This window comes from Epinephelus moara, chromosome 20 (assembly GCF_006386435.1).
Source record: "Epinephelus moara isolate mb chromosome 20, YSFRI_EMoa_1.0, whole genome shotgun sequence".
Taxonomy (NCBI): Eukaryota; Metazoa; Chordata; class Actinopteri; order Perciformes; family Serranidae; genus Epinephelus; species Epinephelus moara.
This window is the reverse complement of record NC_065525.1, coordinates 27440380-27461238: the sequence shown is the minus strand read 5'-3', so window position 1 is coordinate 27461238 and position 20859 is coordinate 27440380. Positions and strand designations below refer to the sequence as shown.

General features: G+C 40.4%; 2 protein-coding genes across 5 annotated transcripts; both read left to right on the top strand.

The window, feature by feature from the left end:
- The first annotated feature begins 656 nt into the window (after positions 1-656).
- Positions 657-14505, top strand: cracr2b (calcium release activated channel regulator 2B). 3 transcript variants are annotated; one of them, XM_050072377.1, is made up of 18 exons: positions 657-717; positions 3376-3635; positions 3714-3825; positions 3947-4094; positions 6051-6197; positions 6301-6391; positions 6483-6578; positions 6662-6849; positions 8512-8583; positions 8677-8731; positions 9624-9703; positions 9796-9919; positions 10151-10277; positions 10377-10458; positions 11163-11277; positions 12543-12650; positions 12761-12837; positions 14257-14505. In XM_050072377.1, exons 2-18 carry the CDS (start codon positions 3378-3380, stop codon positions 14339-14341), a joined length of 1965 nt encoding a protein of 654 aa, XP_049928334.1. In that variant the 5' UTR covers positions 657-717; positions 3376-3377; the 3' UTR covers positions 14342-14505. The 3 variants fall into 3 exon arrangements, 2 of the variants coding, with proteins under 2 accessions (XP_049928334.1, XP_049928333.1); XM_050072376.1 differs by lacking the exon at positions 657-717 and adding an exon at positions 2192-2211; XR_007571794.1 differs by lacking the exons at positions 657-717; positions 14257-14505 and adding an exon at positions 2192-2211 and having other exon boundaries at positions 11163-11285.
- A 106-nt stretch (positions 14506-14611) lies between these two features.
- On the top strand, positions 14612-20778 carry cd151 (CD151 molecule). 2 transcript variants are annotated; one of them, XM_050072380.1, is made up of 9 exons: positions 14612-14827; positions 15804-15882; positions 17931-18122; positions 18742-18816; positions 19212-19232; positions 19549-19653; positions 19812-19967; positions 20050-20136; positions 20268-20778. In XM_050072380.1, exons 2-9 carry the CDS (start codon positions 15805-15807, stop codon positions 20325-20327), a joined length of 774 nt encoding a protein of 257 aa, XP_049928337.1. In that variant the 5' UTR covers positions 14612-14827; position 15804; the 3' UTR covers positions 20328-20778. The 2 variants fall into 2 exon arrangements, with proteins under 2 accessions (XP_049928337.1, XP_049928338.1); XM_050072381.1 differs by lacking the exon at positions 19212-19232.
- The last annotated feature ends 81 nt before the right edge of the window (positions 20779-20859 follow it).

Below are 20859 nucleotides of genomic sequence, written 5' to 3'. Positions count from 1 at the left end.
TAGACACAACTGACACATATGTGGGAGCATGATGTGCATATTCTATTATTAATCATAGTGAGATCATTTATATCATATCTAATATATACTTAAAATAGACTGTGTTTCACTTACGGCAAAAATAGACCAGATGCTGAAACCATCACTGCAGATCGTGGGCTGGTGGCCGAGCTTGGGGCCACAGTGTGAACAGCTCAATCGGATAATACAGGCGCCGAAAAGCAAACGGGCAGTGTTCCACAGAAAATCAGCACTTCTGCATCCAGTGTGAACTGGGCGTTAAAAATAGGAAATTGCAAACAAAACCTAACTTTTCAAGGGCCCCCCACTAAGACACACACTGATATGCTCTATCAAAATCAGTCTGCTCATTTCCAGATAAACATGGATTTAAGCCAACATCTTGATTGTTGGTCATTTGGTGTTTTGTTTAATTTTTGATTAATTAAGTCTTGGCTTTCAGAATATGAATCTCTTATAGTCAAACTGAGACGATAAACACAATCTTTAAAGCTTATAAGACATGATGACAAGCTGCAAACCACTCTGGCTCTGTTTAGGATAGCAGATTATATGCCTTCGAACTACATCAATCATTACGGTAACCCTCCATCCCTCTCTGCGCTCACTGCCACCCAGCGGCTAACGTCAGTACGTCACTGCAGCACAGTGAGCTGATCAAAGGTAGAGACACCTGCCTTCAGCAGCACAGCGTGGGTGAGTAGCCAAAAGTTTATACAACTTATTTTTGATACGTAATAAAGTAATAAGTCATTTACAGATATTAAGACGTTCATGTTCACTGTCTCCGCTGTGGTGCGTCTACAACCAACCAACTGTTGCGTGTGGTTATTTTCCTCTTTAATAATAAATGTGCATTACTCCACTCTGTTGGTTTTGGTTACCTCAGCTCGCGACAAGGCTCCAAAACTGTACGCATGTAAGCGATTTGTTTCACTGTAGGCTGCACAGCTGAGTTTTGGTTAAACTTTTTGCTACGATAATCTGACTTCAACAAGAGCTGTCACTGTGCTTACAACTAACATATGTTTAAATACTCAGACGGTGGGAAGTTAACACAGAACATGTTGGACCTTTTTGAGTGTGACTGACAGTTTTGTAGCCTGCAACGTGTTGTAAACTGACTTTCCCTGACTGTGGGAGAGACTCCACCTTGCTTCACACACCGACCTTGCTAAATTGTGTGTTAGGTGTGAGAGTTTATTTGACCTTTGGCATGGCTGTTGGCTGATTGACATACTAAAATCCTTAACATGTAATGTTTACATAGTCTCTTATCTTGGATCCCAGTATATCTCCTATCTTGTAGAGAAGTTTAGATCCTCAGCAAGATGCTTTACTAGCAATTATCAGTACAAACTGTTTTTTAAGCACTGGTTTTATACCTTCATAGATTACATGACTGCAGAGATAGGAAGGAGAGGCTATATTTCATTAAACACTGACACAGATTTCAATTTAGTGTTCACCTTCGCCTGAAGACCTCCAGAAATATCCGTGCTTCTATTTCTATTTTAATGAAACCATGTATGATTTATGCTGATACAAATGTCATCCAGTGTTTGCATCTGTCATAAATCAGTGTTTTATGAACGTTTATGGAGATACTGAGGCTTATTTTTCCACGCAGTTCTTAGGAGTCAAATTTGTTTGCAATTGTGGCATTTCTGAAAATGCAAACAACTGCAAATGATTCATTTGCATCTCCTCTCCCCTGGCTATCCTCCCTCCCCTTCGAGTACACAGAAACTCTTCTCACATGACACCATCCTGTTTTTTACCTTCCGCACATCCTGGTGCAAAGTCATCCGCGCTACAAACAGTGACAGCATCATATTTATTTAAGTTTTCTTCCTCTAAATAAACAGTGACGGCCACTGGTTGCGCTGCATGAAATATGTGTGTTGCTCTGCTTAGGAACATTAACATTTTTTTATAGAAATGTGTAAAATAACATGCCACATTATGTTGGATAGTTCAAACAGCTATAAAATCTTAGTGAGTGTAGAAACGTCTGACACATGATCACAGCAGCTGTAGATAATGTGCACAGTCACAGCTTAGTTTGCTCTGCACCTCATGTTTGACAAGGGAGGACCTGCAGAGCCAGCTTCTCACAATATCTTACAGCACTTAGAGAGAAGATCCAAAGTGTCTTTTAATTCATTTTAGTTCAACAAGAAAGTAAAAGTGAGTATCTCTAATTATGCCTCAGACTGATAGTATCTAGAATTAAATAACTCTGTTATAATACTGTGAGGCGTCTAATGATTGTTTTTTTTTTATCATTGATTACACTTGCCTATCATTCTTACAATTGGTTTGGTTTGTGAAATGACGAAACTGTTAAAATATCCACAAACTAATTTGATAATCGATTAATGAGTTTGTCATCAATCACTTTTTAAGTCTGATTCCAGCTTCTTAAATGTGAATATTTTCTGGTTTATTTACTTTTCTATGACAGTAAACTGAGTATCTTTGGGTTGTGGACAAAACAAGACATCTGAGGACGTCATCTTGGACAATGACAAACACCGACTGACGTTACTCACCATTTTCTGTGTGTTTGTAGACCAAACCACTTATCAATTATTTATTCATTTTCCATAACAGCTCATCCTGTTAAGGGTCGCAGGGGGCTGGAGCCTATCCCAGCTGACATAGGGCGAGAGGCGGGTACACCCTGGACAGGTCGCCAGACTATCACAGGGCTAATGCAGAAGGGCTCCCCCACCCCGGGGTTCGAACCAGGAACCCTCTTGTTGTGAGGTGACAATGCTAACCACTGCATCACCGTGCTGCCCTACTAGCCCTCGTGGGTTTCGGGTTTCTGATAACTGCATGCATCCCCTGAGGTCAGCGCTCGTTGGCATGTATTAGCTCTAGAATTGCCAGTTATCCAAGTAATGTTGGAGAAATCAGAGGAACCACTAATCGATTAATTGAGAAAAATATCAATCAGTTGCAGCCCTAATCACAACCTCCACATTAACCCCGTCCACGTAAATATTTCCTTTTGTTCGACAATAAGTCCAAAATTCAACAATACTCAGTTTACAGTGATACATGACAAAGAAGAGCAGGAAATCCTCTCATGTGAGAAGCTGGAATCAGCAGCTGGTTGGGATTCTTTTCACTATTTATGGTTAAAAAATGACTGAAATGTTCAATGAGTTATCAAAACAGTTGCATATTATTTTTCTGTCAATCCACTAATCGCTTATTTTGCAAATTCTCATGACTCCCGGACAAACAGAGTAAAGCATTCCAACCAAATGACAACCCAAGAGATCAGCTTGTATATAATACAAAATGAAACGCACACTGACTCTACGCCCATGCTCTGTGCAGTAATGTCTAAGTGGCTGAATGATGGTGAGGTGCTGGTGGGTCAAGGCAGTGGGGAGGCAGTACCAGTGAGCCCCAGAATACGGGGCCTACCAGCTGGGAGCCCCAGGCTGAGCCGGGGTGCACGTAGTCCACTGGCTTCACCCACCACCCGGGAGGCAGTGCCAGGAAGCCCGCAGGCAGAGACCATGGGCAAGGCCAAGGAGCTGTTTGTGCTGTGTGACAAAGAGGGGAAAGGGTTCATCACAAAGCGGGATATGCAGGTGAGCAGCCGATGTGGTAGAATAACAAGAATTTGGGTTGAATGTAGAGTCTTGAACTTTCCATCTTCTTCTGTCCAGAGGCTACAGGTGGAGTTGCCACTGTCCCCTGAACAGCTGGAGACGGTGTTTGAGAGTCTGGACCGAGAAAGCAATGGATTCCTTACTCCTGCTGAGTTCAACGCAGGACTTGGTGAGTGCTTTGAGAACTGTATCCAATATGACGTCTTTGTGGAAAGCTACTGTTCTTTCACAAGCATCCGCCACACACTTTAAACCCTTCTCCTCTGCATCTCTCTCTGTCTGTGCTGCAGGTGAGTTTGTGGGACTGGATGACACGACTGAGCTGAGTCAAGACAAAGCAGAGGAGGACACGGACCAGGTGGACTGCTCCCAGGACCCCCCTGCAGTTAGATTTGCGAACATACTGATGGAGCTGGGCGCTGACAAACTCTTCAAAGAGTAAGATCACTGTCACAAAATCACTGCCTCTGAGATTTCCTCATGATTTCTTTCGTAGCAACAATACAGCGCCATCTGTGATCAATTTAAAGGCACATTCAGCTCAAACTAATGCTAAATACGGTGGACAAAATAGTAGTCACACCTGTCAGAATACTGCAGTACAACAAAACTGAACATTATATCTTCATGAAGGCAGGATTCACTGTAGGACTGTTGTATTAGACTGCTTAGTTTTAGCCTGATGTACCTAATAAACTGGCCACTGAATGTAGGCTGTATCGTCAAAATATTTGTAGAGGGGAGGTTTAGGTGGTTCGCATACTACTTACAATTGAACTACTGAGATTTGGAACATTTAGCACACATGTGAAGCATCCATTTGTTGTATTCATGTGATATATAGCAGTGTTTGCATATTTACTAGAAGCTGAAGGACAGTGCGGCGTTGTTTGGATTGATTTGAAAATATCAGTATGCTTTGAATATATTTATATTATTCTCCCTTAAACAAACTAAAGAAAACAACTAAAAAATAGTTAAAAATTAGTTTCTTGGGCAAAAGATTCAAATCTTTGCTGCCCTACAAAGTTACTATCCTGACACTGAAACACTGAAACTGAGTTTTTTGACTGTTCAGCCAAATGTGTTACAGGTAGACAAGTTTTAACGCACTTATTAAATAGGTATTCAAGAAGTAATTTTTATGCCTAAAAACATGATCAATGTTTTGACCCATAACCTCCCAAAATTCACTGAAATTGTATTTACTGCACCACCGCCTTAAACAGTTGTATAGGTTATGGCAAAGTAACTAACTGTAGTAACTACAGTTTTAATGTCTGATGTTTTATAGTCTGATGATAACTGCTAATATTTCTTACTAGATTCATTTTGTTTGTTTTATTTACAGAGGTCTGTTCTAAAAGTAGTAACAGAGAAATATTTAAGCAACCATCAGGTATTATTTGGTTGTAATATTGAAACCATCACATTTGACCTAGATTAAAATTACCTGACATGGGGCAGCTGTGGCTCAGAGGTAGAGCGGGTCATCCACTAGTTGGGAGATTGGTTGGTGTGAAAGATATCTAGATAGATAGATAGATAGATAGATAGATAGACATCTTATAAAAATCGTAGTGTTCCCTGATACAGTCATTCTGTGTTCACTGCCCGTATGGCACAGGAAATAACAGACTTCTTATATATGTGTGAGTGTAATAGATGTGAGGCATCGGCAATCATATGTTTAGCCTTCCTGCGCACAGCATTGTCAAAGATATTGCTGAGCTGTTTCTGTGACTTGCCATTCACCTTCCCTGCAATGTTGATAATCTTAGAGAGCTTGTTTTTGCTCCTTGCACTCGGGCTGCCGTACCATGCTGTCATGTTAAATGATAGAACATTTTTCAACGAGTATGTGCAGGTTAACAAGCGCTTTGAATGGTCAGAAGACTAGAGGAGCAGTAAACAAGTGCAGTCCATTAACTATTTACCATCTACATCATTGACCTTACTATGGTCATTGTCTCATTATCAGAGATGTTGGTATCATCCTCATTCTCTTGTTCACTATTCGATGTAATATGCTCACTGCAGTTTTCATTGGCTCGATAGAATCCCAAATCTCCTGGGAACCTGAGGTAGAGCGCAGTAACTACTTAAACTGCGGTTTGCCTTGGGTTTTGGTTGAATTTTGTTGTTACTGCAATTTTTACACCTGATTTTCTCTAGAACAGAACAACATTGAACCAGGAAGTGTTTCACAAGATAAAGCAGATAACCAAACGTTTAATTTCAGTCATTACTGTGGTTAGCCTCTGTAGGGCAGCCTGAGCTCGGTGCACACATACTGTTTAAATACAGTTTGGGGTTAAAATTCAGAACCTTTTGTGATGTAAATGAGTCATGTTGTGCTGCGGTGACTTTAACAGCTGTGTGTTGTGGTGTCAGTCAGCAGGAGCTGTCTTCTCTGTGGTGTGAACTCCAGAGGGACAGACCAGAGCTGCTGAGCGTCCTGGACAACATCCTGATCCACGCAGTGTCCCAGTTACAGGACTCCATCAGAGAGAGAGACAGTCTGGAACAAGCTCTACGCAGGTCACAATTTCCTCCCACTGGCCTTTATGTGTGGAGCAACTCATTATACCCCATTCAAATGTGAGTTTTCTAAAATCGTTTAACTGTAGTTTTTCTGTTTTAGACGGGAGAGCGAACATGATCAGGTTGTTCGGTCCATATATGAAGAAATGGAAAACCAGATCAGAGAGGAGAGAGAGAAACGGCTGTCTCAGGTACAGACGTGTGCTACTTAGTAAAGCCTTTGTGCCATTTAACAAAAGTGATCCTCATAACAGCATTTCATGAATTTATTGTGAAATCAAGGACGGTGTTAGACAGAAGCAGAGAGAGCAACAACTTGGGGAGGAGCTGAAGATGAGGGAGCAAGAGTTGGAGAACACACTGGCCAAACAGAAGGAGGTAGGCCCACATGTAGCACTGCTGTTATTTATCAAGAGTTTTAGTTTAATGATCGAATCAACAGGACCTGTCTTCATCCTAAGCTGGAGATCAGATTCCGGCAGCTGAGCTTTGAACAGGCAAACATCAAGGAGCAGAATCAGCAGCTGCGGAGCCTCAACATCCATCTACAGGAGCAGGTGGAGAGCAGCAGAGAGCAGCTGCAGGCCGCTCTGGGTCAGCTCAGCCTGCTGCAGCTCAGCGCCGCCCAGGAACAAGTGGACAGACAGAGGTGAGAGCACATACACTGTCTCTTCTTGTGGTAAATTATTTTTACTACTAATGATAATGGTTATCATTTTATTTCATTAGCACATCTCGAAACAGAGAGAAATGTTTGACTGCTTTGCTCCAAAACAAAATCTTCACACGTTGGAATCACATGATTTCTTCTCGCTGCCAGTTAAACGAGCTGCGGGCTGTTTTTCTGATCAAGACCAGAAAAAAGTTACTAAAGCCAATGTGAGATTAATTTAAAAACATGTAAAACTTTTTCAGGTCAGACAAGTTTAAAAATCCTCAAATGTGGAGAAAATATGAAACAATAATTCAGACTTGTTTTCTCAGTTGAGAGTAAATGACTTCTATGTCACTGGCAGCTGATCTGATCATATTTGCAAGAATACCAGGTGTTTTTTTGTTTTTTTTAAGGAGACAGCTGGCATAATTCTGTATTTTTTGTCAACCAGTCTCATGAAAAGACCAAAGCAACAGCAAGTTAGTCTGTGTCTCAGTTACTCACTGACTTCTTTGTCACGTATGTAGCGCTTAGACCAAAAAACGTTCATCCCTAAACACGAGTCTACAAACAGCTCTCAACTGTATAGTTTCAGTTTTAAAAAAAGGTTGTTAAGCAGTAACATAAAACAGCTGGGTGCTATAATTTTAGCAAACATCACCCAAACAGAAGTAAATTGATGGAATGAATTAAGTATAAGTGTATTGTTGGGGACTATTTTCTGTCATGGATTAAAGCTGGGGTAGGCAAAAATCTGGAAAAGGCAAAATAAATTTACTCACTTACTTATCCTCTGTGTCCCGGCTGGGGCATAAGGCCCCTCCCGGGCTGCTACCTTGACGTGGTGGGGAGGCTTGCGTGTCTCAAAGATCCCGTGAGCTATACCAGCGGGGGCTTAAGGCCCCTGGCAGGTCTAACCAAGCCGGGCAGGTCATGGGGGAGGGTCCGGACAAAAAGCAGCACTGGTCCTCCAGGTTGGGGGTTGAGCGTGGGGCAAACAACCTCACCTCGGAAAACAGCAAGTGTTACAGAAACTGCAAGCAAAATAAATAAATAAATTAAAAAGGCAAAATTTGACAAAACACCCTCCTCCAGCAGCCCCACCCCCGTCCTCTCTGTCCTAAGCCCCTCCCACTGGACAACCAGGGGCAAATATATGCATGTGCTTAATACAGTAACCCAGTGTTTCCCATACATTCATTTATTTAATCTTATTTTATTGTACAGTTTCACGCAGCTCATTCGCTCAGTTCCTCCTTGCCCCGCACTCCTTCTGTTTATCAGACCACATATCAGACAAGACTTAGCAAATGTTAGCCACACCACAGTCCCTTCGCCTTGCTCCCTGCTGCTGTGGACTGCTTCCCTGGCAGCAGCTTGGGACTCAGACCTTCAGCTGTAGCGGCTTGAATTCGGCCAGCCCAAACACCCCTGATGGTGGGTGTCAGAGTGCTCAGAGCAACAGTTTGGTCATGTTGCAGATGTGTTTTTAATAATCTGTGACACAAAGAAATAAGTTCTATCAGGCTTTGGCTACACAGGCAGTACTGAGAAGGATTGATGAATAATTGCTGGTTTTGGTCTTTTCCTTGGATTTCTTGACAATAAAAGAAATATAGAACAAACTTTAACAATCTTTTGTTTGCTTCACTGTAGGAATGTGATGAAGGTGTCGAGGAACATGCAGAAAGAGAAGGACAGTCTCCTGAGACAACTGGAGCTGTTGAGGTGAGGCTTTACTGCTGCTGTTTCCACCTCTCGCCTCTCTGCACATCAGCCTGTGTGATGTTGTTTCTGAGTGATTTTCTCTCTTTGTGTCAGGGATATGAACAAGCGGCTGCGAGATGAGAAAGACGCCCAACAGTCTCAGAGGACGGTTAGTCACAGACGCACTGTCCGTCCTCCTCTGCCATTAACTTATTACCTCAGTGAAGACCTTTGTATCCCGTGGACTCAGCCGATTTATCCAACCTAAGCTAAGTCTTGGATTGGCTTCATGCTTTACTCCATCCTCTGGACAATGATTATTTATATGGGCAGCTGTTATTGTTGGTTATTGATTGAGCATGTGTTCACTGACCCTGTTTGGGATTTTTGCGACATCAGGGATGTTTTTTTTTCTCTTGTAGCTCAGTGAAGTGAAGGATTTTGTTGAAGAGACATTTATTCTGTCTGTGTCAGCTTGAAGAAGAGAGTTTTACATGTTTATAAATGATACTGTACATTGCACTATTATGCAGGTGAACTAAAGAGGGTCAGTATTTACCAAACTAATACAGATTTTTATTACTGTAATTTATAAAATGCTAATCTATTAGCAGGTTCCCCTTCATCCCACCCATGTTCATATGTGCCAGTGGCTAAGTTTTGTATTTTATTTGAACTTCCAAGAATCACTCTTCATTTAAGTTTCTCAACAAAGAATACAAATATTTATTCAAGAAACCACATTGACCGTAACACAGTGAACACCTGTTGTTTATTTCCTGTTTGTTTTTTTGTCTTGCCATATAATTTATAATCAAACAAAGTGTATTGCTTACAAATAATTATGATGTTAAACATCTTTGCAGCAGAATAAATGTCACTACTGGACTGAATTCTTGCTTTTTAAACCTATTTAATCTGCCTGTGTGAAGCTATAAGTATTACTACGATGTTACATAATGTTCCTAGGAAACACATATATTTATAGTAGAAAAAACAGATATTAAAAAATCTTAATTCTATTCATTTCTTCTGCCTCACTTTCCACAAAAACCCTTTAGAGTCCAAATGTCACAAAGCCTTTGCAGAAGAAAGGGTCAATCATAGGTAACTACATACAGCAGGAGAAGCCGTTGAAAAGGTTTGTATGACTAAACACATCTGATAGCACATTTACCACGACACAAACTGCCTGAGGAAGCAACTAATTCTGTGTATTCGTTGATTCTGAAGACAGCTGAGCTCATCCGATGAGTTGAAGCAGGACAAAGACACAGAGCTGACAAATTCATCCAAGCGACACCAACCGTCACGTAGAGTCAGGTGTGAAAATGTTGAACAGGTGCAAACAACTCAGGTAGGGAACATATTAAATTTACAAATACATGAATCCCAAATACATCCATTTTATAACAGCTGAAGCAGCTAGAGACATTTTTAATAATGGAAATATGGGAGGCTTTTGTTCTTTGCACACGCAAATGCAGCACTAGATTGTATGTGCATCCTCTTAAACGCAAAAAAAAAACAAAAAAAAAAAACAACTGATGTCAAAATGTTAAGTTTGGTGCCTTTACCTGAATTTTAGAGCACACTTGTCAGTCCTCAGCAAGTGTTCAAGGTGGTATTCCTGGGTAACTCAGGGGTGGGTAAGAGCTCCTTCATCCAGCACTACTGCACGGGACACTTCTCCAGTAAAATGAGTGCCACTGTGGGTAAGCTTTACTTTTGTTATCACTCTTTCACATTTATTAAAATGCTCCAGAGTGTTGTTATAAGTAGTGTCTGATACTCTGAGTCTCTGTTGCTTCCAGGTATAGACTTCCAGATGAAGACTTTAAGTCTGGGTGGCATCACCATCGCACTGCAGCTGTGGGACACTGCAGGACAGGAGAGGTCAGATGGAACACAGTGTATTCACATGTTTACAAGTCGTGCGCTTTTTCTGACCATACATATATTACGCCACACCATTTGAGCTGTAAAATCTCTTTTTTGCCACTTGATAACTTTTTAAGCATTTTATGCCTCTGCACTGGAAAGAGCCATAGTCGAACCATTCTTGTGAATGCGATTTCTCAAGAACGCCCTGAAGGAGTTTCTTTAAATTTGGCACAAATGTCCCCTTGAACTCTGATTAGACCTTGATGGTCAAAGGTCAAGGTTGCTGTGACCTCACAAAACATTTTATGGGCCATAACTCAGGAATCTACATGCTAATTATGATAGCATTTCTCACAAATGTCTAACAGGATAAAATGATGAAATAATGACATTTGGTATCCAAAAGGTCAAAGTTCAACTTCATTGTGACAACATAATATTCTGAAAATACACTTCTCTGGCCATTATTCAATGTCGTATCTCAGGAACAGAAGAAACAGATACTGAATTTGTATCTCTAATCTTTGGTGCCCTGCTTAAAACTGTGCTGATTGTATAGATCTTCAGTGCTGCACAGTTTAAGATGTGTGTGAAGCATCAGTGTTTCCACAGACATGATCGTAAACTGTAACTGCATCTTGGCTGATTTTCAAAGGCATACAACAGCGAAGCAGTAATTCTGATTTTTCTCATTCCTTTCACTCATGTCTGTTCAGATTTCGCAGCATCACTGAGCAGTACTACCGTAAAGCTGACGGCATCCTTGCGATGTATGACATCACTCAAGCCTCCTCCTTTGCCGCTGTGAGAGGGTGGATGGACTCTGTGAAGGTCAGCAGGTGGAGACGTCATGGAGGGTTGGATGGAAAAACATGCAAAACAGTTTGTCCTAATTTGATTACAGATGCAGGTCATTGACACTAATGCCACCTGGGTGATGAATCTCAACTCTGATTTGTCTTTTTGTTTTGGGGGGTTATTTTTGTCTGATGTCTGTAGAACATGTCGTAGCTTTCCTCCCCATTAATGTATTTTTTTTCACACTAGTAAGAGCGTAAGAGCCATTTATCTGTTTGCCTCTGTTTATTTATTTATTTATTATATAATATACTTTTTGTACACTGGGTGGCAGTTACCTGTAATGAAACTACTTTTATAAAAGGAAGGTAATCACAGCCAGCTGTGTTACATGCCAGAAGGACATACAGTTTTTTGACCATGGCCTTGCGTGGGTGGATTATGAGACAATGGGCCCCTGGGCAGAGACATGCAAAAGTGTCTCTGTGCAGTTCCTTTGCTTCTCATTGTGGTCTTGATGTGTCTGTGTGCAGTCCTTTTGAGTCTTCCTGATTGATACTTGTTAATTTGAGTGACAGTTTGCAGGTGCAGACCAGGGAGGGGGGTTGACACTTTGGGCTCCTGGACATGTGCCCAGTAGGCACGTTCAGTAATCCATCCATGTGTCCATGGCATCTGCAGGTTGCCTGCCAGTAACCTAAATTTAGTTAGGCTACCAAATTGTAGCTGTACCTAAGTCCAAGAAAGGTTGTAAATATTTGTGAGTGATAAATGAAGTGGCAAATAGCAAAGGTAAGAGCCTGCGGACATTTTGGTTTGTGTGTTACAGCTGATGCCTGTGGCACACGTCAGTTAAATTCACCAACACTGCAGAACCAGTGACTTAACGGTCCAGTGTGCAGGATTTAGCTCATAGCTATGTTTTTTCATTAGTGTATAATCAGGAGTGGGACTGGTTATGGTTAGGGTAAGAATATCAAGGTAAGCCAATCAGAGGCAGAGCAAGGTCATGCCTTCGCCATCCTGGGTAATGCAAATTCACAAACGGGTTCTCCTCACACAGATGTTGAACACATGTTGTTATACAGTATCCCAGAGCAGACAATCTGAACACTGGCTCTAGATAGGGCTGTTCATGTTTTTGTGGCAGCTGCTGTAGTTCTCCTACACACTTTGCACGCAGGAAGTTTTAGGTCTGCAGCCTCACTGCTAGATGCCACTAAACTCTACACACTGGACCTTTAATGAAAAGCCACTTTAAGGAGTGTGTATTGAAACCTGTTGAATGTGTGTCCCAGGAGAAGATGTGTGAGGGTGCGGTACTGATGCTGCTGGCCAACAAGCTGGACATGGCAGACAGGCACAGCAGAGAGGTGACAACAAGTGAGGGGCAGAGACTAGCAGAGGTGAGGCACATTTGAATATTCAAAGTACTTTTTGCGGAGATTTACTCACACTGCTAAGGAAGATCACCTGAAATAAATTAAAAATAAAATAAATTTTTTGGTTTCTACAGCAGCACCAAGCTTTGTTTTATGAGTGCAGTGCCAGAACTGGACGTAACGTGGAGGAGCTGATGACTTATCTGGCTGAGTATGGCATCTTATTTCTTTGTTTTATAACATTCACATTGGGATCCAGCAGTATTTTTGGCATTTTGTTGATGCACTGAATATGTCACTGTAGCCGAAATACACTCAGTTACCAGTTTGTGTGCAGTCTAATACAACCCCATGGCGGGGGGGTTAATGTCTACTTTATCTACTTTAACACTGTGACTGTTAAACAAATTAAGTGCATAATATAATCCATTTGACCAATGTAATAGTTCTATTACATTTTGTTTCTGAAATCCACCCTGAATCCACCCTTCTGCTGGGGTCAGGATAATCCAGATTTTTTGGATCAAAGGCATCCTGATCCTACTAAAAAGTTTGGAACAACACATTTTTAAGGTTTGATCCAGATCAAAACCAGAACTAGATAATGTGGTCTAATCCAGTGGTTCTCAAATGGTGTTCTGAGTCACACTAATGTACCGTAATGCCAATCCAGGTGTGCCGTGGCCGTGGGATTTTGTGATAACCACACATTAGCCTATTGTTCCAATATTTAACTTGGCCTGTACAAAAAGTTATCAATGAATTTTTAAATGACTGTATCAGTGTGTTGTGCGCACCCATTTCCCAATAAAGAGGCAAACTCTAAATTAAAAAAAATATATATATAATTTAATTCAGTTTAAACATAAGAATGTTTGTGCAAGGGAATTTCAAGTGTGGTACACATTTAAAGCCCTGATTGGCAGCCAGTGTGAGGAATGACAACATCTAAAAGGAGAAAGCCGTGAGTGGGACAATGGATCGCTTTAATGTACGGAGCAAATTACAACAAAGCACCAGCAAAGATGACCTACCACCGAAAGAAAAGAAAGTAGAGTAGAAGTAGACAGTATCACGAAAGCTACTTGTCTTATTTTTTCTTATTTTTATTGTCTTATGTCATAATAAGAGTGATAACACATGTTATAGAAGCTATTGTGGTGTGCCTTGAGATTTTGGCTTGCCCTTTGGTGTGCCCTTTGGCACAAAAAGCTTTAAAACCACTAATCCAATATCAGAATCCCAAACAACCCATTTCAAGATCTGATCCAATTTAAAAGCTAAAATCTAATCAGATTACTTCTGAACAACTGGGCCCAGGGTGACGTATTCAGCTTGTTTTGTCTGGCAAAAGCAGAAAAGTAGCAAATCATCATGACTGAGGCCCTGAAATTAAAAAATGTTTGTTGACCATTCATTCACGTCAGTTACTAATCGATTTATCAACTTATTGTTTCAGCACCATTTCTCATATTTAGTCTACTGTCATGGCTATAGAAGTGATGCACCTGATAAACTGGCATCTGAGTGTAATTCATCTCACAGCTAAGATAACACCAGGCAGCAGTTAACTGTTATTCTCAAATGTGGTTTGTGCTGCACAATGATTCAAACATCTTGTGCATCATAGGATGTTGGTCTCCCAGCATGATCGACAGCGTGAAGAAGCACTTTCACTGACTGAGGACATGCCAAAAAGAGGCTGCTGTGCATAAACAGACAACAGAAGGCTTTTGAAAAGACTTGAAAAGGCCGAAGTCATGAGGTCACTTAAATCATTTCATGACACAAACTGTGTTTTTTTTTCTCTGAACACGTTGACTGAACAGTATGTGCAATGTTTGTATATAATCCATACAATAAAATATATTTTTGATGACCCCTTTGTTGTCATAGTCTTTTTTTTATTTGAACAACATCTTACAAGCTGCACCTTTCCTTTAGAGCTCATATGCGTGAGAAACCAGCTGGGGGCAGCCATGTCCTCCATATAGCCTGTGTGCGGAGGGGCGAGCTGCCTGTTGTGCCAAAAGAGGACAGACGCTCAGACGCTTGAGTAGGAGGCTCTGGTCTGAGTGTCAACTAACACTGTTGCAGTTAACCTTCAGAGAACAGCAGCACGTTGACACTGGGGCTGGTGCGATCTGGGAAGACATTACCCCGATAATCTACATCCTTCACAGCCCACCGTCTAAAATCAGGTAGGAGTATTTTAATCTCAGCGGAAAAGGAGAGCAGTTTTTCCATGACACAATGAGTTAAAAATAACTCAGATTATGACCATTGGGAGATGTTGTCATGCAGCTGGACAGTCACATTTACACATGGAGTATTTTGTCTTGTGCCTGGGAAACAACAAGGATATTTTAATGTTTTGTAGTTATTGTCCCTTCACTCTGCCTTGGTTTGTTTTTCATGTTTAAAGAGAGTGTTCACTGATCCCTAAAGTCACCATCTCTCGTGATGCTCAGGGGCACAACTTTTCCTAAAATAGAAGCAGAGTTAAGTTCAGTCTAGGTTAGGATAAAAACAGACTTTGAATTCATAAAGTGAAGAGTTAAAAGTCAACAGTGTACCACTGGAGTGTGAGAAGACCAGGTTAAGTTACTGGGATGGTTGGACGTATATATATGTGTGCTGGATAACGTGACACAAGTTGTTAAGTATGTTTGTCCCACAACATATTTGATTTCATCTTTGAGCTCTCTCCATTGCTCTGTCAAAACAAGTGTAAAATGCACCTTTTACTTTTGGTCTTGTGTAACATTACTCAAAAGTACCACATAGAAAATCTTAAAACATGTCAGAAAATGAAATGTATGCTTTTAGAATGTCAACCAGTAAATCACCTTTTCACACCAAACCTGGAACTAAACTAGACTGAAAGAGGAAAATCCTACATGTACACCACAACTGACTAGTCTCAATCAGATACAGCACTAATAGGATTTAGTTCGCCATCATGAGAGTGTAAAGATAGTAAATTGTGTGATAATAATCTTCACTGTATGAAAGCAGTGTTGGAGGGTGTGACCTCCTCTCAGCATCTGGTATTCATTCCCTAGGTGAGCTGTGTTGTCTAATCTTCTCCAGAAAGTTTTCTATGTGGTAACGCTCTCCCTGTGTGCACATCAACCTGCAGTGTACTAACATATACATTATTTCTTTTTATTTCAGAATGGGAGGTGAAAAAGCACACACCTGTGGGACTATTTGTCTGAAATATCTACTGTTTCTCTTCAACATTCTTTTCTGGGTAAGTAAAAAAGGACGTGTTCAGATTTGATCTGCATTTAAGACAACAAACCCCTCTGTTAGAAGCTCTATTGGATACTATTATAATTATTAATACCATTAGTGGTAAGAGTTAACTTTTACATATAGCATTAAAGGTATGCCTTTGTTCAAATGTCACAGATTAATGTTTAATATACGACTAAACAGAGGTGTCAAATCAAAAATCTAATGACTTTAGACTCGACTTGACAAAATCAAAAAAGACTTGCACCTCGACTTGGACCTGAACACCAATGACTCGTAACTTCACTTGAACTTGCCTTTTGACTTGAAAATACTTGACACCTTCCCTTAAGATCAAAGATTAAAATGTTATGCCAATTCAAATTTAAAAAGGTACTTAAAAAAGTTCTGGGGCGCTCAGTACTTCGCCTGGTAGAGTGGTCGCCCCACGTACAAAGGCTATGTCCTTACTGTAGCACCCGTGGGTGTGATTCTGACCTGTGGCCCTTTGCTGCATTTCATCCCCTCTCTCCTATCCTTTTGCGCTCATCCTGTCCTTTCTAATAAAATCATTAAAGCAATAAATAGTGTGCCACAATCCATTCATTTCCTGTGTAAACTAAAGTTAACACTATTCATTCACAGCAAGTCCACACTTCATTCTCCAGACCCAATTCGACAGCATACTATCAAGTTGCAGGAGAGAACCATGAAGAACTAATGTTACGTTACTGAGCACCAGATGGAAAAAATGATACCAAAGAATTTCTTCATGTAAAAATAAAAACACGTGGTGGTCAACAAAAACCGAACTGCAAGTATGCAAAACATGCAGGTTGAAAATTACAGACATTGATGAAGCAACTTCCAACAAACTTGTTTTAACAAATAAATACAACATTTAAAATACATTTTTGATTTTTGTAAATGTATTTTTTTTAATATTATGTTGTTAAAATGGCATTACATTAAGTCAAGAGCGAATTATGACTTGTTTAGGGCCTGAAACTCAAAGTTTAGGACTCAGGACTTGACTTGGGACTTATCTTGAGACTTCAGTGCAAAAGCTTAAGACTTACTTGTGACTTGAAAAACAATGACTTGGTCCCACCTCTGCTGTTATAATTATAAACACTGCCAGCAGTAATAGTCAACTTTTACTTATAGCATTAAAGGCATGTGTTTGTTCAAATGCCACAGATTAATGTATATTATACAGCGAAACAGAGGTGTGGACTCAAGTCACAAATCTAATGACTTTAGACTGGACTTGACAAAAAAGAAAAAAGAAAAAAAAGGCAACTGGACTTGGACCTGAATACCAGTGACTCATGATTTCTGTTAGACTTGAGCCTTTTGACTTGAAAATACTTGATACCTATTGTAAATGTAATATATTATTATTCTGTTGTTAAAATGGCGTTACATTTAGTCAAGAGCACATAATGACTTGTTAAGGACTCAAAACTCAAAGTTTAGGACTCAGGACTTGACTTGGGACTTTAATGCAAAGACTTGAGACTTACTTGTGGCTTGAGAAACAGTGACTTGGTCCCACCGGTGCTGTTATAATTATTAATACCATTAGTAGATTTTCGTTCTGTGCCACTGAATCAGTTTACAGCTCACACAATTTCTATTGTTTCTCACGGATGAAAAAACCCCCAACTTCTTCCTAAAGTATATTTGAGAAAAAAGTGTAATTTGATGCTCCAAATTGTCATTTTGTGTCTGCAATGCACTAAAAGTTATAATATATGACAGAGACAATCAAATATACCAATATCATAACTTTTAATTTCTTTAAGTCTTTAATTTTCTTGCCTCTAGGTTTTAAGATTTAGTCAGGTCTTGCACTAAAACACAAGACTGTGATTTATGTCTAACACATATAAAAACAAATTTAGCTGACAGTCTCTCGAGGCTGACAATAAAACAATAAGGCGTTGTCTTGTTTACATCACTGTCACATTTTAGGAGCCTGGAAAAAGAAAATAAAATAATGTGGTGCATTCTTGATGTGAGCATCTGGTTTGAGTTGTTCTGATAGCTGCGTTCTCTCAGCTGGCAGGAGGGGCCGTGCTGGCAGTGGGAGTGTGGACTCTGGTGGATAAGAGCGACTACATCAGTTTACTGAGCTCCAGCCTCTACTCGGCCTCGGCTTACATCCTGATAGCTGCCGGGGTCATTGTGATAGTGACCGGGATCATTGGATGCTGTGCGACTCTGAAGGAGATGAGGAGTCTGTTGATTGTGGTAAGATGAATCAGACACACGAAACACTGCCCTGTGACAGAGAAGTGTTAGTTTCACTCCAACACACTGAAGAATTAACCCCATTTGAATCAGACACTTCTAAGTTCCTGTTTATACACACACTACCTGGTGTGTTGAAAGATAATCCTCAGTGACCTTCTGTCTCGTCTGCCTGCGTTCAGCGCAGCTCATTATGTCAGACAGGCATGACTGTCAGATATAACAGACAAAGTCATGCACGGTGTGTCTTTAAGAGTTTAGATTTAGAGTGCAGCTCATGCCAGAGGAATGAGGGGCATCACAGGCGTCTGCTTCGACTGAAGAGTGCGAGAGAGAGACAGACAGACACAAGTGAGAGGATATAATACAGAAGCAAAACTGCACGAGCTCTGTGACGTTATGTCTATTTTCATGTTCACCACGACCTTTGTGATGCGTAACTTCCTTTGCCACAGTTTAATCAGTTATTCTCTGTTTTTGTAGTCATGCACAGGTACTTTCACTGCTCATGTATCATATTTTAGAACAAAAATAAACTGAAGCACCATCTGAATAATGTTTTTCATCTTCAGTTTATTCACAGCTGTGTTTTTGTTCATTTCATGTCCCTCCTCTGCAGTATTTGGTCTTGTTGCTGTGTGTTTTCCTCCTGGAAATCATTGCTGGTGTGCTGGCGTACATTACTTACCAAGAGGTGAATGTTTTACCTTCTGTTTGTACATATTTGAACAAAGAATAGCAACAGATATTAATATAATTTTAAATATAAAGTTCTTGTACAGCATGACCACCTGATTGTATTTTTTGTTTAAATCACTGCAGAAATTACAAATCTGGCCTTGTCTTTTCCTTCTGTATGTACTTTCTGTGTTTTTCATCATTCTATAATCCCTTAATGTGATTTCAAACATCATTCCTTGTCCACAATCATCTTTATTTAAATCTTTTTACCACCTATAAAATGCCCCAGTTGCTTCACTCTCCGTTGTGAGCTCTTCTCTGCATGCCTCTCTGTGTATGTTCTTCATTTGTGCTGTTTTTCCACCCTTCTCACACATCTCTTTCTTCCCCCCCTTCTTCTTGCTCCAGTGTTTCCCTCTCTGCTACCAGGTAATCTGCTGCCACCTGTTTCCATTTTAATATCAAACTGTTTCTCCAACAGGCTGATATAAAATGGTTTGTTTGCACTTTGTCGGTCAAGCAACACACCTGTCTTTGTTTGCAAATTTATTTGGAGAATGCTCAGGGAGTGAGGTCAGAGGAGCTCATATATTTTGAGTTATGTGAGGGCATTGCTCAGATACAGAGGAATGTAACAGGGGAGGAAAGAAATTTGACCACAGGCTATTTTTATTGATGGGAGGGGATTTTCTGATAACAGATTTTCTCCTGAGTAATCACTGAAGTGCTGCTTTCTTTCTCGCAGCTGAATGAAGAGCTCAGGCAGAACCTGAAGGAGACCATGCAGCAGAAATACCAGCAGCCGGGGGAGGAGAGCGTCACACAGGCTGTGGATAAGCTTCAGCAGGAGGTGGGGAAGAGAGTCTGATTTAAGTGTCAGGCTGACAGAAAGTACCACCACTCAAATCAGTGACAGTTTGATCACATAACATTAAATGTGTCCCTTTATCCTGCATGTGAGTACAAGCCAATGTTAGTCAGCATTCATCTTTAATCTTTCTGTCTCAGTTCAAGTGTTGTGGCAGTTTCAACTCCTCAGACTGGGCCGACTGTGTGTGGATCCAGGCAGCACAGAACGAGCGGCTGGTTCCTGATAGCTGCTGTAAAAGTCCCAGTGAGCTCTGCGGCCGCAGGGACCATCCCTCCAACATCTACAAGGTGGAGGTAGGTAGAGCTGTCCATTTGGCTCTGGATAAATGTTAAATTAAAATGAGTTTTTCATTTATGTCCTCTCTCGTGCTTCCAGGGAGGCTGCATTATGAAATTAGAGGAGTTCATCTTGAGTCAGTTGTATATTCTCGGTGCAGTGGGCATTGGGATTGCATTTCTACAGGTAAAGCACTAACCACTGAGAAAATCATGTGTTAATGTTGTGCAAACTCCCAGCAGCTGAACTGTGAACAATGATTTTTCTGTGTGCAGTGTGGAGCTAACAAGTTCCTTGTGTCTTCTTTTTTCTTTCAGCTTGTGGGGATGATGTTTACTTGCTGCCTTTATCAAAATTTAAAAGAGGACCCGTACTGATTTTTGATGTTGTTTACTGTCGCAAAATGTGTCACATTGTGGATTGTAATGTTTGGTTAGGTATTTTAACGCCCCAGTTATTGCCACAGTTCTGGATGCTGTGAAGTTGCCAAGTCAAATTATGGCAAGATGATTTTTAAAATACAAACAGGAGAGATGCTGAAATGCTGCTGGGCAGCGATGTGCTTTTTCTGCAAAATGCCATTGCATGCTTTATATAGTTTCCTTTTTATGTTAAAATTATGATGAGTAGATGAACTTGTTACCATATCATACATTTTAAAGAGCAGAGAAATGTGAGCATGCTGTGGCTAGATTTGCAATCAGTGTTTGTCTTGATGTTTATCTATTTTTATAATACATCACACTGTTTAACAAAATTATGATGAAATAATGATTATATAAAATATATTTTTGCTTTTGAAATGCAAATAAAAATTCTTCCCATTTATCATTCTGCAATGACTTTTGTATATTTAATTGTATTTTTTTCCATTGCCTTGAAGAGTGAACTTTTATTTTGAAATCTCCT